We start from the raw sequence: 26,710 nt of genomic DNA on the forward strand, positions 1-26,710 counted from the left end.
TCAACGTGTCGATGTCATGACAGGCCGATGGCACTGTCGGGAAAACTTTGGAGTGTAGATGACGATACTCCCTTGGCTGTCCCATATACTATATCTACATTCCCTTTAATGGCATATTTCATTAATGTGATGCCTGGAGAGAATCCGAGACCTCGACTCTGGAGTTGCATTCCCTTGGAGAATATACGCTGACACAGTGTGTTACATCAACTATTAGTATATAACAAACAGGTAGCACCAGCACACGATAAATAATATTCATTCGGCACATCCTGGAATGTACACAATGTAAAGTCCTAAAACTTACTTTATTACACTAGGGGCAGTTTTCCTAGGATACCCATTGACCTTTCAGTATATTGTTGAAAAGGGTTGAGAATTTGCAGTATTCAGAGAAACCCATTCATGGAGAACACAAACTCAATGCAGATGTTGGCCTGGGAACCCAGTACGGCAAGGCAATTGTTACTAGTATGTAGACCGGGACAAACAAACAGATTATTATATATTAAGAGGCAAGTTTGGAATCGTCAAAAAATGTCTAAATTTTTCAAACATGTACGAAATTATCGATGACATTGGAAACCAGTTATTTTTGCCTTTATCTTTAAGAAAATGATAATGTGTCTGAATGTCAGGAGACCAAACCCCCAGTATATCCAGTGATGGAGAGAACAAGGTACTGATAGGGCTATGTGAAACCCAAAATTACATGGGTGATTGCATACAGAACCACAACATTTGACGACTCCGGGTGTCTAGAAACTTTGTCCTCCATAATGTACAGAGGCGACCATATAATTTGAGATCCCCTTAACTACATGAGAGGTTTGGGAAGAACGATTGCTCAGTCAAACCTCAACGTCAATCACCTCCTATGAAACCAATTCACCTGCCCATGGAAGATTGTGTTCACACAATTAAGGTTTTTTATGGAGTCATAAAGATAAAGAGATGGTTTTTGCTACATCCAACAAGCCGATCCTAACCATAAATACACCAGCCTAAAAGGACCTCCACTCCAGGTAAAACTCCCTACATTACCAGCAGCCATCATCCGATTGGCCCCATGGGCTTGCCAGAAGATATCAAAAGCTCTGCCCTCTGGGATCCTTTCATGTATTTAATCAACACCTCACAAATGTTCTCTTCTTTGATCCATAGACTTCAAAATTAGACTCCATCCGCTCTACCACTTTTCAATCATCCATAGTGATTTTACCCAGTTTTCCCTTCTTCCTTCTCTTTGGCAGTTTTCAATTATGAATTTATAATTTACTTCCCTGTACTACTTTACGATATGGACTCAAAACCTACAATGATTTCACTACCTTGTACTTGGACCACTGGTTTTGCTTTATTTTTACGTATATACTGCAGTATTTACCAGTACACTATATGGGGTGTCAGACAATGCATATCACAGTGTCAATTAAGTCATGGGGAGTAGATATTGTAGAATTGCTAGTAGAGCTCAGACAGGATTGCACGAAAGTGTAAGGAAAAGTCCCTTGAATGGGGCGGTGCTGGGAGGGGAGCACAGGTGACAACCGTGAAAAGACTATACACAAGAGTAATCAGTAACAATGTAACATATAAGAGATGAGATCTATAGGACTACTCACATTCACACTGGATAACATCTAGGTTGAATTGCTGAATGGCTCCCATACTGATCTGCTTCAGCTCACTGTCCAGCAGCATCTGTGTAAGCGAAGTGGAAATGTGCTTGCAGGCCGACATGCACGCGGTCTGGGCAACCTTTCCCTACAATAAACAGAATAAATACATTATTTAACAATCAAAACAACTTTGCCAAAAACTAATATTTGATCCATGCCCCAAACCAGACACCACACAGGCACCACAACTGTAGTAGTAGAGACTGGTAGCAGTGGTTTTTTCATGATAGGTCCGAGTGGTGCATTAATGTCTCCTGTCGGCTCAGGCTGAGTTTTGTAGACACTGAGCTGTCCATCAAAAGAAGGAGGCGGGGCTCACTGGCTTCCTGGAAAAAATATGTGACTCTTCTTTTGAGAATATAACTCATCTATACTCTTTTGCATATCAAAAATGGCTGTTATTAAGATACAGTGCCTCACTGGCAGATCATTTTAGGTGACAAGAGTTTCAACCCTTTACCAAAAGGTATTACTGGTGTGAGAGGTAAAATTCTGGTGACAGGAAACATTTTGAACTACAAAAATATTAAATTTCTATTTGGTATCTATACATAACAGAAGGAAATAGGAAAATCCTATTCCATTTTCACTTTGTACAGTGCCTTTGTTACTGAGAAAGTTAAAGGAAACCTCCCATCAAAATCCATCATGATAAACCAGGGACATTACTCATAGATCCAGGCTCTGTGACTTTGGTTATCTTATATTAGTTATCCTTGGCCTCCTTCCATGGAAAATGTTTAAAGTTATGCTAATGCACAGCCTATAAAGCAACATCAAGTTGGGGCTCTGGTGACTCCTTCTAGATCCCATCATGCTCATTAGCATAATTCTAAAACTTGATTTCTGGAGGAAGGAGGCAATGGATAACAAATATAGGAAGGTTACCATACAATTTGCATTGAGTAAGTGCCACTGGTTTATCATGATGGAGTTATGGTGATAGATTTTCTTTAACTTTACGCATATCAGCTGGGAAGTGCCACAAGGGTGGTCTCATTACTTATTGAAGTGCACCAGGTTCTGCTCTACGGGTCCATTTCCATACCACAATACTGAATTGACCATTATGACCTAAACTTTCAGGGCCATAACTTTTGAATGGACAGACCAATTTATTAAAATGAAAAAAAAATAAATGCCCATTTGATGTCAGTAACGACTTTATGTGTTCCTAAAATATCAATGGCAGCAAACACATTTTTCCAGAGCTCCCAGTTTGGAAATTTACTAGCTGTCACAAGTCTACTGGTTAAACAAGCCTAGCTAATCCACCATGAGAACGAAGGTTCTTCTAAAATCACACGTCTCCTCCTCCCTGGAACCCCATCATAAGGAATGTAGGGACAATAACAACATGAAGTAAATGGTTATTACAGGGAGACATGTGCCATCGCTCCCCCCGCAGAACCGTATCAACGTATGCAGGGAACAAAAGCCAAAAAAAAGGAAAGAAAAATCAATGGTCCACAGTTCATTTAATTACAATGTAATATGTCTGAGATACCTAATGGCGGTGCCATTTTGATTTAATGGAACAACTAGTGCATTTTGGTTTAATGTACTGCTCCATTAAATAAGCGCCGGCTCCTATTTGTTCTGCAATGATAATGAAATAACTGTATGGGCTGACAAATAGGTTGTCAAGAGAAATTCTAACAAACACTTTGTTTTCCTTTTTCAACTCAGGCGGATGAAAAAAAAAACTTCAAGTCATTAGAGGAGGAAAAGAAACTTTTTGGAAAGTTACATTTCCATGGTTCTGACCCATTCCGTGACACAGGACAATGGTAATATTTTTCAACAGAACCCATGACTAATCTCAAGTTCCAAATGGAAGGTCAAAGCATAGAAATGTGATATATGGCAATAACTGTACATGAGTTATGCTTGAAGCCTTAAGCGTTATTGAGCAACTGGTGTGCTACCCATATTACCTACTCCTCTGGAGACCAGAGCTGTTATGTCTGTTTATCAGCTGATCTGTTTGGGTGCTGGGTAACAGACCACCGCCAATCAAATCTAATTGGCCATCAATATTTTTAGCCTAAAAAAAAACTACTTAAAGGGGTTGGTTGCTTACAGAAAATAAATGTAAGGGCAGCATGGTGGCTCCGTGGTTATCATTACAGCCTTGCAGTGCTGGGAACCTGGGTTCAAGTCTCAGGGTCCACAGCTGCATAGAGTTTGTATGTTGTCTCTGTGTTTGCTTGGGTTTCCTTCGGTTTCCTCCCACACTCCAATACATACTGGTAGGTTGATTAGATTGTGAGCCCCATTGGGGACAGGGACTGATTTGGCAAGCTCTGTGCAGCGCTGCATAATCTGTGTGTGCTATATAAATAAAGTATTATTATTTTTATTTTTTCTTGTTGTGAAAAGTTCCAAATTCCCAATACAATTTCTGTATCAATTCATCTTTGTTTTCTAGATCTCTGCTTGCTGTCATTCTATAAGAGGCTTCATTGATTACTTCCTCTGTCCATAGTGATGCACACAGATGCAGGGCTCATTATAACACACAACTCTGAGGGTGCTGTCACACGTTGCGTTTACTGCATGTGTTTAAAAACGCATTGCTACAGCTGAAGGGATATTTCCCTAATTAAACAGCTGTTAACGCTTGCATTTACAAAACGCAAGCGTTAACGCATGCGTTAACATCGCGGTTAAGGTATGCTGTTGTTAACACATTGTTAACACATGCGTTAACATCGCGGTTAACACATGCGTTTTGTAAATGCAAGCGTTAACAGCTGTTTAATTAGGGAAATATCCCTTCAGCTGTAGCAATGCGTTTTTAAACGCATGCAGTAAACGCGACGTGTGACAGCACCCTGATTACTCTCTGATATATAACGAGTCGTGGACCTGTTTTTTTTATCCACGGAAAGTAAACAACAAAACTTCCTGTGAATGACAGCAAGCAGAGATCTAGAAAAAAAGGTTGTTGGTTAAAAACTTGTAATTGGTAAAATAACATAGAATTTAAAAGGTGTGTGTGTCTGTGTCTTAAGAAAGGCTCTTACAGGGCCGAACATGTCGCATTTGATGCAATACAAGGATCGACTTTTTTCTACTACCGCGCGTGTGCGTGTGTGTGTGTACTCAATACTGGATTTTGTTTTGGTGAGATCTGATTTATGCATTATCAATGACTTAAATTGCAGTTCAGTTCTGTTAAAGTGGGTGGGGATGAATTGCAGATATAACTTTTTGGTAAGAGGGGGTAATTAATATGTATATAATTTTTTTTAACTCAATTCCTTGATAGTGATTCTGAGTAAAACTGAACAAAGTCGCAATGGTCTCTCTAAATATTTAGCAAACTGTGGGAGTTTAGTAATATATCCGGGTGATTTTGTCATCAGTCCCATTACAGGTCTTTGTGCTATTATTGCTCTTATATGGTGTTTTTTCTTTATTTTAATGCATGAACAATACTATTGTTCTAAGACTCCAACTTCTATGTCAGTGATTGATGGTTGGATTTCAGCGCTGGACCCTTCCAGCCTCTGCACTATTAATCACATGTAGAGCCGGAGTGCCTCCCCTAACACAAAGGAGTTAAGGGACAATTATTATTATGATGATGACATGCCACGTGTTGAAGAAGACTTCCCATAATAGTGCAACATAACCTCGACCCAAATGCACAAGTTCATCACAAAGGGAGTAATAATTCATGGATCCAACATTCATGAGACTCTTGCAATCTCTGCAAATCTAAATTCTGCTGGATTCCTGTTTCTCGGAAGCAAATGACAAGTTGGATTCTCTAGTGACACATTTGATGGGTTTGTCTGGGTTTTTTGAAAAAAATTATATAAGCTGTGGGAGGCTATAATAATCGACATCTTATACTTACCTCCCCCTGTGCTCCCTTTCACCCGCTGCATCACTCGTTACTATTGGCTCCTGTTTATTACAGAGGTCGGTGTTTTCCGACCACTGCCACGCGCCGGCTATACATGGAAACGGATGCTGTAGCAGGTTTATGACAGAGGTCTCAATAGAAGCGCCGTCCTCTGTAAACTGAGACCAGCGGTGATGGGCGGAGCATGGGGTGAATGGGAGGTGAATATAAGATTATTATTGTTTACATAGCCCCCCAAGCCTTGTATAATTTAATTAAAAGCCCAGACAACCCCTTTTATTTTGCCAAGTTCTCTTTTTTTTTTTAGATATCTGAATACGACTCTATTAAACTGTTGCTCACAAGCAAGTTCCGACGAAAAAAAATCACCAATGAATGAACTGAACTCAGCATTCATTCAGTTCAGTCCGGTTGTTTCTTGGACCAAACCTGCTTGTGGGCAACCGGCTTTAGTTACTTTGACGCAGTTTGTGTAGGTTGGACTACTATGTGCCCCTATACAACTACTTTAGCTCAACCTCAAACTAGGCTAAAGTAGGTTAAAAAAAAAAAAGTACCCACTACCAGGAACTTTTCGATGCTTATCTGCAAGGAGAAAATGCAAGTCCAATGCAAGAAATTCTGGATTCCCCCTTTTTAAATATATAAAACAATTGCAGATATTTCTGCACTGAATATACATTTACACAGTTCTCCAGAATTATTCCTATTTCCACTTTCTATCAGGAGGAAAGCTCTCCAGGAGGGGCCACACAGGCCCTGACTACAAGGGTTATTTTGCAGTAGATATACAGTTATCCATGTAAATGACGGAACGTAGATATATGTAAGAAAGAAAAATCGGCACAAAAAACACTATACATTTATTATTTTGTAAATTAACCTGAAAAATAATAAACCTGGACAACCTCTTTGAGATGTTTTACCCCCTTTGATTAGTTGTCGTCCTTTTTTTTTGGTCCACACTTCACCGATTTCCCTGTTAAGCCGTGCCCCTTTTAGAGCAAGACCGAAAAATATCTAAAATACTTTAAAAATGTGGTACTGGGTGCATTTTTAGCACGCATTATACCAGATTTGTGGTTCCCTGTATGAATTGGTATACAGCAACACAAGTGGAAGTTTAGATCCAAGTATTAAATGGATGCAAAGATTAAATCTGCTTCCCGATGCATGAGGGTAAAATTTCTGTTTTCAAAGTGAAACGTAGTCAATACAACTAGTCTGAAAGCAATATATTACCAATTACACAGACCCCCAATGTTTCCCATTCATGATTGATGGCACCTGTTTACCATGTCCTATAGTTTCCTCCAGTAAAGCAGAAGCTCCAGTTGTTATATAGAAAGAAACCCCTTCGACTAGGTTCTAATATTTCAAAGGAATCTGGAAAAAGGGAATCTGCTGACACTCTCAGTCCTCTCTATAGTGGCCAAAAAGCTTTCATTCCCAGAACAATTGTGGTCAGGAGACATAAGCTCTCAGAAAATTCCCAAAAGGTCAGCCATATGCATCCTTCCATGCCACCGTCCCGTTACTGGTCTCCACGCTCTCTCGATTCACGCTCAAAAGCAGCTTTCATCATTCACAAGTGTGTCAGTCACTATGATTTATGGACTGCATTCAGGAAAGTCAGGGCACATAGGATGAGAAATATGACTACAATCTGCTAATTTGTTTTGCATTGAGCTACTTACTACTCAAAGACTTGATGTCGGACTGAAAATCGGCAACACAATTAACCAGCCGGTGACAGATTCATCCATCCTACCTGCCAGACTGTGCCAATCAAGGACAGCATGAGGCGACATTTGGGGGAGAACAGTGAGGGGCTCTATTCTTTAACTTTTTGCTGATTGACAGCTTCTGAATTTAGCTCCTCGAGGTGGGTCATCCTTTACCCACTGGCTTTTTACTACAAGCTGTGAAATAAGGCTCTTACTGCCAATCAAAGAAACAATGACCCAACACAAATAACCAACCCCCTACCTTAAGGAAAAATAACACAAGAGCTAAAAGAGCATCCCAAAATAATGTTACATTAAAAGCAAACCAAAATCTCATATATATAATATGATATATTAGAGTTGTGAATAATCACTCAATAATCTTAAATAAATGTACACAATATTCAGAATATTTACATTTATGCCACCACAATTTAATCAACATTCTTTTTACTTACTATCCTCTTATGTTACATTTGTCTTTTTAACAAAATCTTAAACCCAAAAATTACAATTGTACATTTTACAATGTACAATTTCTTTAAAAAACAAAACAACAACTTAAGTGTCCAAATGATATTAAATACAACACATAAATATATCATGAAGGTAACGTAAAATAAACTAACTTTAAGGCCCATGTAGAAATTGGGATCTTTGGGACATGTAACTTTTTGAAACCTTCTAGGTAGGGCCATGATTGAAAGTTTGGATCTTTTTTTTAGAACTTTATTTAACATAACAATGGCCATGTTATTTTGAGGGAAAGGTTACCCTAAGGCCAACGAATCTGCATACATCACAGGAAGACTCTGCGGACAATAATGGAAGTTGTACTAAAATTTATTTAATGTGTTTTCCTATAGTTATACTGAAGAACATTTTGTACAAAAACTATCCAGGATTCCTAAAAAAAAAAAATCTATGGGGTGGCGTTTTTTTCTTTTCTAATACAGATGCTGTCTTAGCGGTAAGAAAAAGTATTGGTGTCTACCGGACATATATACGGGCAGTCCCCGGGTTACATACAAGATAGGGTCTGTAGGTTTGTTCTTAAGTTGAATTTGTATGCAAGTCGGAACTGTATATTTTATCATTGTAATCCCAGCCAGAACTTTTTTGGTCTCTGTGACAATTGGATTTTAAAAATGTTGGGTTGTCATAAGAATCAGTATTAACACTAAAGCTTCATTACAGACACCATTGATAACGGTTATAGCTGATTATTGTAGCCTAGGACTAAAGCACAATAAATTGCCAATATCCAGAGGTCCGTTTGTAACTAGGGGTTGTATGTAAGTCGAGTGTTCTTAAGTAGGGGACTGCCTGTACTAATACTAATATATACTAATCCTGTACAAATTTTTCTTCTCTGGGCAGATTGGGCTTTAGAAGAGGATGATATATAATCCTATAAAAAGGAGAACATCCAGTAATGGCCCACAAGAAGTGTTCTCTTACTTGGTATTAAGACAGTCCAGCACTTTCTTGGTAAAATCTTACCCATTTCTATTAAGCTGTCTATACATATTGGACAATTGTTAAGAGAACTTACCATTTTCAGAAGGCCCAGCTATCTCTTTATGGGACCAAGTAATATTGAAATGGAAGTAAAGGAGCACTTCCGTTGAGCACTGTTGTTGCAGGATAGGAGATAACTCATTTATAAGTGGGGGTCCAATTGGTGGGATCCCCACGGATCGCAAAAGCAGGGGTCCCTTGTACTGTTAACTGAACAGTGTTAGCTGGTCGCACAGACGCCCTACGGTTCTTTTCATATTTTTGGAAACAATGTAGTATGTGATTACTTCTTTCAGTGCCATGGACATTGAATGTAGTTGTGCGGCACATGCTCGACCTCGTACATTAATTTTGCGTACAATGGAAATTCGTTCTCTTGATTTGTAGAGGGGCAACCTCTTGGACCTCTACCAATCGGCAAGCTATTCCCTAGCCTGTGGCTAGACAATCCTTGTAAGTATAAAGTCGTTGCCGGGAGTTCTGATAGAAGGAAAGTAATTTATATTTTGTGTATTACTACACAATGGCCAAATATCATGTCTACCAATGCGCCCATCTGTACGTATTGAACATATCAATAACAATTGAAGATATAAGAAATATAATTTGGATATTGAGTTATTTAGGCAATCCCTTTAGGTATATTCAGGTAAGCCTTGCCTGATGTTAAAATTGACATAAAATTATATAATACTTTGATTTCCGTAATCTTTTGTGCTAGTTGTATATACTGCAGTAATACATCTGCCTATGACAAAAACAAAGTAGCATCAAATGAAAATCTAATTGGAGACACATGCTGACAAAGAGACTTGTGGCCGGTGGTTGCACTGGCAAATCTGCAAGTAATGAAAAGAAAAAAAATATGGCAATTTTTATTCTAATTGATAAACCGATATAAGGTTCTTCATTTACTGATGAGAAGGCATCAAACCGTTTAACCCTTCCTTCAAGACGGTAACAAGAAGGATGGCGCAGCAGCCTCCTGGGCTCCACCAGGGTCACGTTCCTGCCTAAATAACCTTGCGCTCCACAAATAAAAGATTGTAATTAGGTTAAAATATCTCTAAGGTTCTAGTGTGAGTCTCGGAAAGATTAGACAAACCACAGAGAGGCAAGTGGAGATTTGTAATGACAGGATTCCCTGTGCCAGTAATTCATTCTGGTCATGCTTAAAATATGTACGGGCGGCTTTATCACATTCTCATCAGCACATAATATTAAACCTGAGCTGAAGCACAAGCAAACACCCCACTCCGAGCCTGGCTGGGAAAGGTCATTGTATTCCTCATAATTCATTCTCTACTCTGGTGACATTTACTGTATTCCCAGCAAATTACTCCCCATCCTGGAGAAAATGCTAAGCTTCCATATTCATGGCTGCTGGAGGGATGCGCAATATAGAATATCTAGAAATACTAAATTATTTTTTTTATTTTATTATTTTTTACTCATTTAATAGTTTAATAATAAACACCATAGTCAAATAATTTATTCAGGTGCATTAGATAAATATCTGTCAACCCCACTCATTTTGGTGCGACCAAATCATGGGGCCTTCTGACAGCCGATGTTGGGAGGAGTTGAGTTTTTTGGTAACATCTTGCCATACGTGATGGAAGCACTGCCCAACATTTTATTCTACCGGTCTAAGAGTGGCAGAGATTTCCGATGGTTCCATAGAATTGAATGGAGCGGCAGGATGCATGCTCAACCTTCTGCTCCATTCGATTAGTGAGAGCAAAACCCCTAATCTTGTGATCGGCGGGTTTCCCTGCAGTCAGACCTCCACCAATCAGATTGTTATACCCTATCCTGTGAATAGGGGATAATGATAACACTTGGTACTGCCAAAAGTGCCCTTTTCCATTTAGAAAACATGCATGAATGACCATGCCAAGTGTGCATGTGTATAGGGTTGGGGGGGGGGGGGGGGGCTACAGGTCGGAAGGAACAGCAGTTAGCTATTCATTTAAAGTTTATTGCCAGATAATATGTAGGTGAAAATATTATAAATTGTGGAACTATAAGAGATATGCATTAGATCAAAATAAAATCAACGGAAAAAAAACATAGCAAGCAACACTAGAATGACCCCAGGGAATTAGGTCCATAAACATAATATTCAGCACTTAGTAATGCAGCGTCCTGTGCTCTACAGAAACCCATGTGCCCTATGTATACTGTCAGATAACACACACATGATGTATGAGATATGATCCACCCGCAGTAAATCTGCGCCGTCGTGTGAGCCATTTGTGTCTAGTTTGAAAACAATCTCTATTTAAAGGGACGGTAACATACATTACAGTATACGCAGTTATGAAATTTGGACAGCTCAGAGGACAGCAGTGAGCACTATGTGGTATAGATTATAGTGTATTAGAATGCAGGCGCTACATGTATTATTCTGCCATGATGGATGTCCCTGGTTAAATGTTAATGGTTGGATATGGCAGAAGCAACTCGAGGATCTCACTCCGACCCAGGTACTTAAACATCAAGGCCGACTTACTCTTGAAGAATAATGGCCCTGGTGTTAGTCCTAAGAGAGTGCAGTTAACCCCAATATTACATTCCCCCCACCCCCACCATTCTCTCAAAGGGGTTTGGAAAGGCTTGGTTGAATTTGGGTTAATAAACCATTGCCCGTATGCAGATGCCTATTTTGGTTTACCAAATCTGTAACTGCCTTACGATTCCGGGGTCTCTAGTTCTCAGTTCTGGCTGAGGGGATGAGTGGAGACTAGATGCTATGCGGTCTCCCATATAGTGCACATGAAGAATACAATTCTGCTACCTATTCCCTCTACTGCTCTCTCTCTCTGGACAGATACTGAACATTAAGAAGTGTATTTATTTGTACTTGAGGTGAGATGGAAACTAAGTATTTTTCATTGTTGAAATCTAAAGTGCCTTTGTTACACTTTGTAACTTATGTCAAGAATCGGAGAGGAGGAGATTTACTCTTAGGCATTTCCATTTGCTGACCCAGCATTGGAGAAATTTTTATTTATTTATTTTTTTAAAACAAAGTACAAAAGATCATTGTACTATATAGCTGACTCTCTATGAAGCCTCTACACTTGGGGAAATAAATATATGTCTTATGTAGTTTTTGGAAATGTATTTGATTAAGATTTTAAAAAATGGAAGCCTAATTTGACATTGAAACGTGTTTAAAATGATGGACACCAAAGGAGCCTACTTATTGTACAGTGTTTATTGGGATTCCATATTCTAAAAAGGGACTCAAAAGTATAGTTCCTGTGATTTTTGGAGATAAACCTATTGGAAAATAACTATATCTATAGTAGACATGTACAATGATGATCGGGCAGCTACTTACCGACATTGCTCCATGGTCATTGCTGTTATTCTGAAGGGAAAGCAGCAGAGCGATGAAAACACAAAAAGGAAGAAATGTAAATAGCAAAGAAATGTTAGAAGCAGAAATAGAAAAGCATCAGAGCAGGTTATTCATTAGTATTGGAGCTTACAGATGCAGAAGGCCTGATGTATTCAATGTAGCAGAGCAAAGTTTGCAGCTTGGCTAATAGCTTTACATGGGACTGCAGATATATACAAGGAGATCACTAAAATGGAAGCTATTGAAGTGTAATGGAGCACTATGGGTGTGGTTAGGGGCAGGGCAAGAGGTGTGGTTTATTATCCAAATTTGAGTTTTTATTCTCCGTTTCTGAATATTTGGAAGGTATGTGATTTTTTATATTAGATACTCTGGGGTTCTGCTATTTTTCTACATATTTACATATACATGTAAATTGGGTCCGGGGGCCCCTGCACAAGTAATGAAGAACTATTTCAAGGGGTTCTTCACTTTGGGCAATACATTTGGGCTTTAAATGTGCCTATTCCAATCATAATTGACATATAAAGGGGTTTATCCTATTTCTACTGGATACTAGAGACCCTGCATGATCGGGAGAATGGTGACCCACAAGACCTACTTAAAGGCGTTAGTCACTAGTTTGAGAGTTTAACAGTGTGAACACAATACCCTAATGGGGGTCATCCATACTGTACTTACCCTGGTAAACTTTCTCTTCCACCTGTAGGAGCCGCAGGTCACGTGACCAGCCGGCAGCAGGGCTCAGGGCTTCCTGTGACATGCAAACTTCTGGCATGTCAGAGGAATTTGCACTCATTACTGTATGTATGCCGCCAATAATTGGATTCGATGATGTCCTTTAATGGGCTCAACATAAAAATAATAAATATCTACCACCAGGATGAAGGATTGTAAACCAAGCACACCGACATACTGGTGTGCCCCCTCTGGCAGGATCCACTCTTCTTTTAGCTTCTTATGGCCTGGTTTTTAAGAAAAAAGGCTTTAAAATTATGCAAATGAGCCTGAGGGGCTCCAGGCGCCATTAACACCTATGGAACCTGAAGCCTTCTACTCTTGTTTGAATAATTTTAAAAGCCTTTTTTGTAAAAGCCAGGGAAAAAGAAGAGCAGATCCTGGCAGAGGGGGCACACACCAGTATGTCAGTGTGCTTGGTTTACAATCCTTCATCCTGGTGGTAGATTTCCTTTAATGTTTTCCAGGATAGTGATTGGTCATCATCCGTAGGTATAAGAACCGCCACTCTATGCCAATGCCAGTGTCAGCCGATTGGTGGGGGTAACAGGTGTCAGATGTGTTACCAATGACTTATCCTTACCTGAAACACGTCTTAATTGTAAGGGCACATTCACATGGCCGTCTGCGGGGACGTACATGCGGCCGCAAATTTGCGGCCGCATGTACGTCCCCATGGACGGCAATAGCGGCGCGGCGCAGATCCGGGCCGCACACCGCAAAAAGATAGAACATGTTCATGCGGCCGTGCACCACTATTCTCTATGGAGGGAGGAGGGGCCGCCGTGTGAATGTACCTAAATCTGACTTCTCCCAACGTGGAGGAGGTAGATTTATATTTCTAAGGATTAATCAAAGACCTGTGACATCATCAGTACGCATCAGTAGATGATCAGTAGACTTATAAGGCCGTTACTTGTATGGGCGCCCTTACCTTGTGCATTCATCTAGAGGTTAAGTATAGATATGGGCATTAGTGTACATTTTTGTGCCTGCTTGTACACTATCTGGAGAGATTATTGAAAACTAAACTAATGAGCTATAATCTTTAGCTCAATGCACCAAATGTGTTTTATAGCCAGACATATGCCGTCACTCCGGGGATTACTATACAGAATTAGAGGTGGTCAAAGAGGATAAGTGTTAATTATATGGAGTTTATGAAGTCGGGCGATGATTGAGGTATTTGACAGAAAACGCTTTCAACAATGGGGAGAAACTAAACCAGAGCTGTGATAACATTTACATAGAAGAGGACAATATAGGAAGGATGGAAAGATATGAAATAGACATATAAATATTAGATATATGGTACAAGATCGATATGAAATAGATGTATAGATATGACCGGGAGAAATATATAGAAAGCCCTTTAATTCTAATAACAGGGCAAGCCATCTAGCCATTGTATGGACATAACTCATTGCAGATGTCAATGTAAATGTAGAAATGTTTTATTTCTGTCTCCAAAATGTGTGTATATGTATATACACGTGTGTGTCATATACATATATAACCAGACACAAGCTTCAGTGGATGTCACACAGACTGATTGGTAGATTGATGAATAAGTGAATGACACTGAATGTAAATGTTGAGGCGACGTGGTTGACGGATCAGCGACCTAAGGGAAAGGTTTTTAGGTGAGGACCGTGACATGACTTCGGCCCTGGGCTCATTGATAATATGCGCCTGTCGGCCCCAATTACACACTCACAGGGTCCTGCAGAGCATTATAGTTAGGTCTCGCTGGAAAAAAACTAAAGGTGAATTTTTTTATTAATAATAATACCGTGTATGATGAGAATTTACAAGCACAGAATATTTGCTCTGCAGTCATTTACCATAAGTTTCTTTGTGTGTTTTTCTTATCACAGCGCCCAACACAATCCTCTGCTAACTGTGGGCACTTGCTCCGATCTACTGGCGCTGCCACCCACAGTCCCCAACTAAACTTCCATCAAGTCTTCCAGCCGGTGCCAGGCTCTAGATATGTTTGTGGAATTCATCGCTATGTTCTGGCTGAATGCGCCCACTCGCATATGCTACCATGGAGCGGCGCCATGTGCACTGGCACGGTATATAGTGACCCTGCTGCACTATGTTGGGTCTTTCGTTTGAGGTCACATCTGAGTAAGTCCTGACTGCAAAACGTAGATAAATCTATGAACAATTCTGATGAAAAAAATGCCAATGTAGCTTTCGGGTTTCACATGATTGAACACAATGAATGTGATACAGGCAGTCCCCGGGGTTACATACCTGTAGGTTTGTTCTTAAGTTGAATTTGTCTGTAAGTCTGAACTGAATATTTATAATTTTAGCTCCAGACAAAAACATTTTTGGTCTTTGTGACAATTGGATTTTAAAAATGTTGGATTGTCATGAGAACCAGGAATAACAAAAAAATCTTCATTACAGACAACTCTGATAACTATTATAGATGATTATCGCAGCTCAAGGCTACTAACATCCAGAGGTCTGTTTGTAACTAGGGGTCATCTGTAAGTCGGGTGTTCTTAAGTAGGGGGCGCCTCTGTATGGTTCCGTTAACCATATGCCAGTTACTTGCTAATGACAGGGATCCCAAATTATTATATTCTATTATCAAGGAAAGTAAATAGCTGGCGGACAAGAGCATAAGCTCCGGGAGGTTACACCTCAGCTCAGAGTAAAACGTTATATTTGGGGGTCCTGGTATAGATTTTGCATTGGGGCCCAGTTAGCTGCTTCAGCACTGCTTACATCAAGGGGTGACCTCTCCCATTCCCTCCATCCATTATTATTAGCCACTTCCAGAAACTTACAGGCAAGTTAGTGAAAACTTGAAATGTGCTTCGTAAAAAATTGATCAGATCCATTAGGTACCCGCTGGCTCTCCCATCCGGCTCAGACATCGTCCAGTCGTAATCTGCCAGCTGGACAAATTCATCAATTTTTTGGTTGAGTTTGGTGTAGATTTCCTCCTCGGCTGAATGCCTGGCATCCTGAAGAGAAGGGTACACGGGTTACACTCTTGTCCATTACAATAAATCAAGTCGGATATTTTGGTAAATTCTTGACGCCTCTCCCTGATGACAAATAGAAATTTAGCTTTTCTATTTAGATGTATATAATCTTGTAACTCATCAGAGACGCTTGGTGGACAATTCATCAGCGAGCAGTAACTCGCTGCCAAGTCTCCTATCCATAAGTACTGGCGAGCTGAATATACATCATTGCTAAAAGCTTGTTCACAAGAGAAGGAGCCTGGCAGGGGCGTACAGAATACATTTTCTGCATGCAGGCGAGTTACATACCTCCTTATTTCTGGGGCTTGGTTAACATGCCGATACCTTCTTTCATCCTTAGACATTACTGATGGATATCAAAAGGTTCACAGACTACAGACTGACACAAAATCAACAAAGAGGTTTGTGCAGCCCAGATAACTCTCTCCCGAAGAGTAAAAAAAAATCTCCTCCAACCTCATATGCAAATGAGCCGAGTCAGGATTTTGCCTGAGCTAAGTCGCTTTTAGAGGCTGCAGGGGGAGTGTCATTTCGGATGCCCCTGTCCTTGTTTCTATAGCACCTAGAAACACAGTGTCCTTTTAAAGAATCAGGATTGTGGTTCTGAGTTACAGAAATGGAGGCTGCAGATAAAAAATAGGCACTTGAGCTTTAACTGTCTATATTACCAGTTCTTCAGATTACAGAACCATAAGCCTGGAATGAGGTATGAAATCGGAGCTCCTTATCTTTAAGATGACACCAGCAGCATGTTTCTTGGTGCTATAGAACAGAAGGTAAAGGCTTCTGGATTGACACTACCCCTCCAACCTCTAAACTTGACTCCTCTCGTGAAAATGAAGTCATAGTTGCCCGACATTGATGGAGGTTTTTTTTTTTTTTTATAGGTAAATGAATGAGATTTCATATAAAAGAGGAAATTCTAGAAAGGACGTTTCATCTCACTACCTGAGGGGGCTGGTACTTTGGTGGGGTAAAACCACCAAAGCCAAACCATTACATTACAAATGTTGATTTCTGCACTGGGATCCTCAGCAGATAAATGACATTCTGTGGACCATTATTCCGCATCCCACTGCCGATTCCTTCTGCAATGTGTGTATGCGATTGTCATAAATCCCATATACTACACAGCTACCAACTAATGAGATAACCCGCTATGTGTGTGGTTTCCCTTAGACACTATAATTGCAGATCAAGCACAATGTGCGGAGCATTGTTCTGCTTCCTCCTACAGGTGACTCCATTGCTCCGTCACATTGTATTTTGTATACAAACACAAGTATTTACCGCATCGCAACGCCATCTCCTCCTGACGCCCGATAATGCACAGGAAACAAAACAAAGCCTAAAGTGCTGCTGTCACGCCATTATTCATCCTCTCTGCTAGGACCGCAGCAAATAGGACAGATGTGTGCTGAATCGGCAGGATGAAGCCATTGAGGATCCAATTGAGAAAAGAGGGCGCACCTACTACTTTGCCTATAATAAGGTCAATATATACTATTCAGAACAATATAGGAGGTCTTATAGATGTCCTAATATTATATAGGCAATATAATGTCTCAATGCAGGTAACATATGGAATGATCGTGTGAAATCAGACATTTGGGGAGGACCACAAGGCGGAGTATTCCCATAAACCTTACCTTGAAGGTGGACAGGCCGTAAAGTCTTGTGGTGTGCACGGTTTCGGGTGAGATATTTGTGATATTAGTAATAAAATCCTCCAGGTATTTACAGGCTTGTTCCAGGTGTGTGGTGTTTATGATGATCTGCACCAGCTACAAAGCAGAAAGGTAACAGGTTTGTAAGACACGGCCCCGCCTGACTCTAAGGTATTGTTCTCACAGACAGCGGAGAAATACACGGCAATTACTGCATTACAGGAAACTGCACAGCTATATATATATGTGTATACAGCTCCGAGCCATGCTCACAGACGTACACAGCTTCCTCTACTGCAGGGGAAATAGCTCTACAGGTTCAATGTAAGATTAAGAGCTAATTCAGACACTAATGTGTTCATGAGCCGCATTAAACAGAATGCACCCTTCTAGGTGATAGCTCCATCCACGGGATAGTGGTGGTCTTGGCTCACCGCAGGCGCCACTCTCATTGATGTACAAGAAAGCAGCGCCTGCAGTGACCCACAACAGCAGCTATACTACAGGTGGAGCGGGCTACTCCAACTTCGTCGGTAGTGTAAAAGATATCATCAGTGGGGGTGTTAACCATCTATGGATAGGTCATTTAGAGATATTCACCCAGAAAACGCCATTAAAGGGTCTCATCATAGACAATCCTTACATTTGAGACCCCTTATGGTCAATCTATCAATGGCCTCTCAACAGCATCCAATACTAGAAAATAGGCTGTACTACAGTAGAACAAGACCTGCATGGTGGCTCAGTGGTTAGGACTACAGCCTTGCAGCGCTGGGGTCCTGAGTTCAAGTCCCTGGGTCAACATCTGCAAAGAGTTTGCATGGGTTTCCTCCGGGTCCTCCCACACTCCAAAACGTACTGGTAGGATGATTAGATTGTGAGCTCCATGGGGACAGGGACTGATTTGCCAAACTCTGTGCAGCGCTGCGTTATCTGTGTGCGCTATGTAAATAAAGGAATTATTATTATAACCACCACTTGTAGTCCCAATTAGATAACACAAGGTTATCCCACAATCACATTGTACACCGTAAGCGCTTGATCTCTGGGGGTCCCTAATTATCTCAATCAGTCATGTAGCAGTATTATGTGTGTCCCACCACTGCTCCATCCAAAGTTTGGACATGGGAGCCTGACTGTAGAGGGCCCCAAAGCTGGGACCTTCAGGGATTGAAATGAATCAATTATCTTGAGGATACATTGTGCCTTAATATCAATACTAGACAAACATGTCAATCTACTGGACACACTTCAGGTCCAGTTTGATCATGTAGGGCAGTACGGTGGCTTAGTGGTTAGCATTACAGCCTTGCAGCGCTGGGGACCTAGGTTCAAATCCCAGGGTCAACATCTTCAAAGAGTTTTTATATTCTCTCCGTGTTTGCGTGGGTTTCCTCCCACACTCCAAAAACATACTGGTAGGATAATTAGATTGTGAGCTCCATGGGGACAGGGACTGATATGACAAGCTCTGTGCAGTGCTGCGTAATCTGTGTGCACTATATAAAGGAATTATTATTATTAGTTATCATTCACACCATCCATGTTACTACTTACTTCCGTCAGACCGATATGAGGCTTTTTGATGAGGTTTTGCAAACAGCTGCTTAAGGTTCTCGTGAGAAGTAAGTTGGTGGATTTCCGGAGCAGATCATCAATCTCCGTGGAGCTGAAATCAATCATAAAAAACAAACCCTCACAGACAAGCAGTAAAAGTGAAGTAAGGTGAATGACGTGAATGTCTTATAAGTTCCTACAACATGTTCTCTGTCTGCAGCCACAAGTGTCAATCAGGACATTTCCAGATTTCCTTCCACCTCAGGCGCCACTAAGAACAAACCTTTGACACTTACACTCGGAGCGAGCCTCACATGGGAATTATTACAGGGACAGAATATGCAAAAAATCCCGGAGAACGAATGAAAGTCTTTCTTTGTATAATGACTTATCTGTGGATCTATCAACTGCGGGAAGGAAATAACATTTGCTATTTACTTGGAGGAGAAAAATGAATACGGACAATCTCGATACAATGAGTATATCTGAGACCTTAAAGGGGGTCAAAATGACACAAATTCTTATTGCATCAAACAATGGGTTATTATATGTACAGGTGATAGGGGGGGTCATGTGAAATTTTGAGAGGGTTATTTAATACCAATAGGAAATATGTAATAAGGTATAATAGGTTTTATGTAAAACTGCAGTTATTGACATAGGGCTCGGCCCACAGTGAGGCAAGGGTTAAGCGGGGGATGGTGCTTTTAGCTATAAGTTATCATTTCTAAAAGTGTAAGAATTGGATAGTATGCTCACATTTTTCTATAAAAGCAGAGGATCCCTTTAAGAGTGGATGTCTTTGATGTATATCAAACTGCACAGTGGATTTCTAAAGGATCCCTAAATGAAATGTTTGTTACTTTCTGCTTCTTGACATCAAGATGCCATTATTCAGTTTCCTGATAACAAATGACACCGCACCCCTTCAGAATCTTATTCTACCATTATTACCCTATATACTTAAGTGTAAGCCGAGTTTTTCAGCACAAAAATTGCCGAACGGCTTATACTAAAATACATTTTTTAAAAATTGTATACTCGCCCTCCAGGCAATCCCCCCTCCCCACACTATCCTCTTCTCCTCCCCTCAGCTCCAGATTCCCGGCAGTCCAGGCAGAGCGCGCACTCACTATGACGCAACGTGTTGCCGGCCAAAAACGTCATAGTGTGTGCGGGTGCCTCTGTCTGCACTGCCGTGAAGCGATAGACGCAGGAAGAAAATGAGGGGAGGCTGCTGCTGGAAATTTTACTAGTGAGGGGAGGCTGCTGCTGCTGGACATTTTATTAGTGAGGGGAGGCTGCTCCTGGACATTTTATTAGTGAGGGGAGGCTGCTCCTGGACATTATATATAAGAGTAGTGGCTGCATTTCCCACCTTAGGCTTATACTAGAGTCAATAAGTTTTACCATTTTTATGTGGTTAAATAAGAGGCCTCGGCTTATACTAGAGTCGGCTTAAACTCCAGAATATACGGTATATGTATTGCGTTTAATCTTGCTGCATCATTTCACACTCCGTTTCCTCTTTCATTGACCTGTCTGAGCTGTCTGTTTCCTTAAGTCATGTGCTGAGTATTCTACATATTTTAACATTTTCCTTTAAACTCCATTTTATTGATTCATTGAGTGTAAGCTCTTGCGAGCAGGGCCCTCCTTCCCATTGTTTCACATGATCATGCTATTACTCTGTAATGTCTTCGTAGTATATGTCCCCCATGATCTGTAAAGCGCTGCAGAATATGATGCCGCTATATAAATAACTGTGACTATTATTACACATCATGTATTTTATCTCATATCTATCCATCATATACCTGCAAAATGGGCAGACCAAAATATCCTTGCATAAAGACATTGATAAAAAAAAATAAGATAGATATGAGACACAAACGAGGTATCATAGTTTATATGGTTGAAAAAAAGACACTTAACCATTAAGTTCAACCAAGGAAGAAAAATAGGTAAATTATAGAAGGATATATATTAGATAGATACATACGTATTTATTTATGAATTACTTAATTTGCAACAGAATCAAACAAAACAACAAAACTTTGGGCTCTGCATCCAAACAATAAGCAATCTGCCCCTGAAAGGCTACAGGTAAGTGCTGCCATCAAGTGTACACATTCAGTACTGCAGCCGGGGGCTTTTTATGATGCCATAACCGGGATCCAGTGTTTATGTAATGACCCCCAACTTCGGGTGAAAACAAGCACAAACATACTGGTATGTAGCCTGTACTTGGGAGAAGTACAAGTCAAAATTCCTCATTACATAAAGGTCAAAGACAATGACCGTCCTATACGGTAGAATTAGAAGCTAGAATGGTCTATGGAATTCCCTCCAGGTTTTGCTCAAATTCTCAGACAAGTTCAGGTATTTGTAGTTTCTGAAGACAAAACCAGGTGTGGATCATAAAGAGAAGGGATATATATGACTCCAATCCGGCCCAGGTTCATATATTGCCTCCATAATCCTGAACGTGTGACCCAGCCCCAGGGCAGACCTTCATTTACATGGGCGCCATTATTTGTTATATCTGCATACAGTGTGTTACTTATGTGCAAGGTAACCGTATCTACCTTATTATAACATTGGAAGAAGCCCATTTTTTTGTTTTTGTCATTTTTTAAATAGGTTTTTACTTATATTTAGTTATATATTTTTTTAAAAAAAAGAAAAAGTTGCACAATAAGTATACAAACAGGAAATACAAAAATAAAGCTAATACCCCTAAGGACACCCAGCAATCGAGAAGTAGAGAGGGGTCTTAAGAAGGTAGCTTACCGACGATGATGATAATCTTTATTTATATAGCGCCATCATGTTCCGTAGCACTTTACAAATCATTCACAGGATAAGGAAATAAGTTACAAGCCGCTGGGTGTCCGACCGCTGGGACCCCCAGGAGTCAGCAGAATGAGAGACTAAAAGTGGAGTGCAGGTCCGTGACCGGCGCCTCCATTTGCTTCTACAGGGCAGTGCAACACAACCGTCAGGAGCGCCGATCACACATCCACAGTCGGAACATTGGCGGTTCAGTGGTAGAGTTCCCATTGATCCGCACATCCACAACAGTGCGCAATTCCTGATAGCAAATTAATAAGGACAGGCCCACCCATCAATATGTAACTAAATAAAACTAAGTTATGAAAAAAAGTTATTTTGGGGGAACAGCCCCCAAAAAGATGATTTCCCCCTCCCCCTTTTTATTAAAGTTCTACCCACAACTAAAAGTGAATCCAAAAAAAAATGGAACATACAAACGGAAGGACTAAATCTCCTCCTTTCTGCTGGATCTATGTCTTGCTTTGGCTTAAAAAAAAAAAAAAAAACACAAAAAAAACCAGTAACATAATGAAGAACAAACCCCATAAAATTGTAGAACAAAAAAAATGAAAAACTGTATAGATTAACCCCTTGCCGCACCATGATTTTTCCAAATATCATGGTGCTGCAGAGGGTGTATAAAGAGGGTTCATTGTCTCAGCCCTTCATGCACACTGGGTGTCTGCTGCATAATACTGCAGTATTGCAGTATATGATAGGATCAATCAGACCACCTAGGGTTTAAAGTACCCGAGGGCAGTGGTGGCGAACCTATGGCACGGGTGCCAGAGGTGGCACTCAGAGCCCTTTCTGTGGGCACTCCTGCTGGACCCACCATTCTTCCTGTACAGAGAGACCCTGGAGAGAAGCTACAATGATAGTCTGAATATGTCCTCCTTCCTTCAACTGTATTGGTGGCCTCAGGCGGCCGATATGATTCAATGTTGCAGCTTAAAATGCCATGTTGGCACTCAATGGTAATTAAATTGATTTTGGCTTGCAGTTTGGGCACTCTGTCTCCAAAAGGTTCGCCATCACTGCCCTAGGGGGTCTAAAAATACAGAAAAAAAAATTTTTAAATGGAAGAAGAAAAATAATAAATTTAATTTAAAAAAATAAACAAATAAAACCAGTAGCATGTTATTGTCGCATGTTATTGTCGCGTTCCATTTTTTGTCTTGATCTACCATTATAAAATATACATTTTCGACTTATATACAAATTCAAGTTAAGAACAAATCTATGGAACCTATCTTGTATGTAACCCGGGGGACTGCCTGTAAAAGTAAGTGAAGTTAAAAAGTAAGAAGAAAACTAGAGAAAGCTGTGAATCTCTGATTAATTTTTTTTTTGCCACTTTTTGACAATTTTGTCCAAGTGTGCAAATTTTGTGGCCGGTCTATAAGCTGTGCGGCGCGTTGCGTGCCCCCTTCAGGTCACATGACCATAGTGCTCGGAGGTGTTGTTCTAGATTTCTCCCGTTCTCCAACTTGTCCTAGAAGAATGACAGCTGGACAGCGACGGTCGGCCATGTCCTGCGGCTCCGTTTCTTCCCGTCCCGGCCCAGTCTTTACAGTGTGGTGACTACGCGTCACATCATTAGACTAGCAACGCTTTGTAATGGCTGCGGCGTGGCTTTCCTCACTCGGGATCAGGTTGTGACAACTTGTTGGTCAGTGTATTTCTGGACGTGTGTTTTGCGAGTAAATATTTACAGGTTAGGTCAAAAGGTTACTCGTTACTATGTGTAAATTGTACTCGGGATCAATTAAGGATGTGTGAAACTGCTCTCATTTACATTCATTAAGAGATAAGAAGGGGCAGATAAGCTGGAAGGTGGCTTCTGGCCGCTGTGTTTTCACGCTGGGCTCTTAAATGTTATTCTAGCTGATTTAAGCCAAGCCAAGGATAGAAAGACAATTACAGAAAATGCGTATCACAATGGAACAGGTTAATCTGCTCAGACTAAACAAACAGCAAGCGCATACAAGACTAGTGACACAGGCCGGGGTCATACACCGTCATCTAATGGGATCGCTTCTTCCAACCACAAAGGGCTTACAATGCTCATATTAAGGTGGATTCAGGTTTTTCTATGCAGTTGTTGAGGAATGGAAATAAAAAAAAGTGGAGAAATACCATTTTGTTCTATTATGCATCCTCTGTCTTCATGATCAATAACCAGTTTGGGGTTTTACACATTTAAACAACCAGCCCCCCCTCAGGTAGGATAAGAAATATCCTTTCCAGAAACCCCTCTTACGTGAAATCCCACCTGCTTACCTAGAATAAAAATGTCCTCCAAAGTCATGAGAAGAGTCATATTTTGGGATGAGTCACTTTAGAGGCTGCAGGGAAAAGAGTCACTTTAGACATTCCTGTCTAAGGTGGGGGTCCTGTAAACTTGGTGAAGGTCCCTGTACTGAGCCACAATGCATAGTTGTTACCCAATAAACAACATCAGAAGTAGCGCAGTCTCTCCGGAGTGTACTTGCATCCTCACCTCCGAAACAAGCAGTTAAATTCATAGTTGGAAATGCGAGCTACAGATCAAAATCCAGTTCCCAGGTTTTTTTTTTTTTTATTTTAAAATTGCTCGTAGCTCTGAAATTCTTATCTTTAAAGGAAACCTACCATTTCAAATGGCAGGGGTAAGCTGTAAATACCGAGCACCAGCTCAGGGTGAGCTCGTGCCGGTACTTACTTTCGTTAGTGTTATTAACCACGGTTAAACCACGGTTTTAACACTTTTTAAAGTTTATTGCTGTAGCTGCTTCGGCGCTGCGTGCGCATACATAGGAAATGCCAGAGACGTTGCGCACGCACGGTCGCGCGCAGCGCCGAAGCAGCTTCTGCTATAAACGTTAAAAAGTGTTAAAACCGCGATGAAGCGGTTAATAACACTAACAAAAGTAAGTACCGGCACGAGCTCACCCTGAGCTGGTGCTCGGTATTTACAGCTTACACCTACCATTTGAAATGGTAGGTATCCTTTAATATGACACCAGAACCATGTTTCCAAGTACTACAGAACTGAAGATGGGGGCATCGAAGGAGACTCACCCAGAAGCCTCTAATCTTGACTCCTATCAGGCAAAACATGACTCTTCTCTGCTTATTTTCACATGACTTTGGAGAATATTTTGTATAGCAAATCAGATGAAATGGGAAAAAAAAGAGATGGAAAGAAATTAGTTTGAAATGTCCACAAAGCACATGAGAGGCTGGTAGTTTAATGGAGTAAAATTTGGTGAGTCCCGTTAGGATATGTTTCCCAATGCAGATGCTAAAGCTCAAGAATTTTGGTCAATGTCACACAGGAAGCATCCGTTTGATACAAAAAAAACCAAAACGGTACAATTACTCATGCCAATTAGATCTTTCCAAAATTGTAGACTGTACACTTGGTCTTTTAAAAGAAACTCGTCACCGGTTTTGGAGTCCCATCAGGGTACACCCTTAGGTGTAACAAATTGAAACAAAAAAAACAAACATTAGGAAGAATGATCATCTCTAATAACCTGTAAACATGCAAAAAAAACACAACAAGAAGGACCGAGCCATGGACACCAGGTGCGGGCACTTACCTTCGATGAAGCGATTCCGAAAATTTAAGGCTTGCATAAATAAATTCTTTGACCTGCATATAAATCTGTGGGACAGACTGGGACATGGGGAGTTTCTTTGGAAAAGTTATCTGCAAAAATAAACAAAAAAGAAAAAAGAATCACATGTGAATATAAAACATCAAGCTACAAGCCAAATCTATCCGTCATAATCATTGTGGATCTTATCCAAGTTTTTCAATTCTTAGAAGGTGTTTGGACCATAATAACAATCTACAGTGAATTGATGTCACATGTGCCATGTTTCATCTTCATGTATCCGATCTCATGTGTCATGCCTGTTATTCATGTATCTAATACGACATGTATCACGTCCATCCTTCACGTATCTAATACGACATGTATCACGTCTATCCTTCACGTATCTAATATGACATGTATCAAGTCTATCCTTCATGTATCTAATATGACATGTATCACGTCTAGCCTTCGTGTATCTAATGACATGTATCACGTCTAGCCTTCGTGTATCTAATATGACATGTATCACGTCTATCCTTCACGTATCTAATATGACATGTATCACGTCTAGCCTTCATGTATCTAATATGACATGTATCACGTCTAGCCTTCGTGTATCTAATACGACATGTATCACGTCCATCCTTCACGTATCTAATACGACATGTATCACGTCTATCCTTTGTGTATCTAATACGACATGTATCAAGTCCATCCTTCACGTATCTAATACGACATGTATCACGTCCAACCTTCGTGTATCTAATACGACATGTATCACGTCCAACCTTCGTGTATCTAATACGACATGTATCACGTCCATCCTTCACGTATCTAATACGACATGTATCACGTCCATCCTTCACGTATCTAATACGACATGTATCACGTCCACCCTTCGTGTATCTAATACGACATGTATCACGTCTACCCTCATGTATCTGAAATCACACATGCCATGGATACTCTTCATGTCCTTTCTGTCACACTTATTATGTCTCCTCTCTGTATACCTGATGTATCCTCCGGATAAGTAATGCTACACGTCTTAGATGTACTTTCTGTCCCTTGCGCTGCCTCTCAAGAATAAATATCCCCAGAAGTGCTAATATTACGGCGTCTTGAGTATGTGGTTCCA

General features: G+C 40.5%; 1 protein-coding gene across 5 annotated transcripts in view; it reads right to left on the reverse strand.

Annotated features, from left to right (window-relative positions):
- EXOC6 (exocyst complex component 6) overlaps positions 1-26,710 on the reverse strand; it is a 148,514-nt gene that overhangs the window by 39,038 nt on the left and 82,766 nt on the right. For 3 of the 5 annotated variants that reach the window (XM_072130742.1, XM_072130743.1, XM_072130746.1), the window contains exons 15-20: positions 25,573-25,682; positions 19,151-19,262; positions 17,576-17,710; positions 15,723-15,902; positions 12,157-12,186; positions 1,626-1,767 (exon numbers count right to left, since the gene is read on the reverse strand). In XM_072130742.1, coding sequence (XP_071986843.1) covers positions 1,626-1,767; positions 12,157-12,186; positions 15,723-15,902; positions 17,576-17,710; positions 19,151-19,262; positions 25,573-25,682 — 709 coding nt within the window. The remainder of the gene's footprint in view (positions 1-1,625; positions 1,768-12,156; positions 12,187-15,722; positions 15,903-17,575; positions 17,711-19,150; positions 19,263-25,572; positions 25,683-26,710) is intronic. The other 2 variants (XM_072130744.1, XM_072130745.1) reach the window with 1 other exon arrangement.

The sequence above is a fragment of the Engystomops pustulosus genome, chromosome 11, assembly GCF_040894005.1.
Source record: "Engystomops pustulosus chromosome 11, aEngPut4.maternal, whole genome shotgun sequence".
NCBI lineage: Eukaryota > Metazoa > Chordata > Amphibia > Anura > Leptodactylidae > Engystomops > Engystomops pustulosus.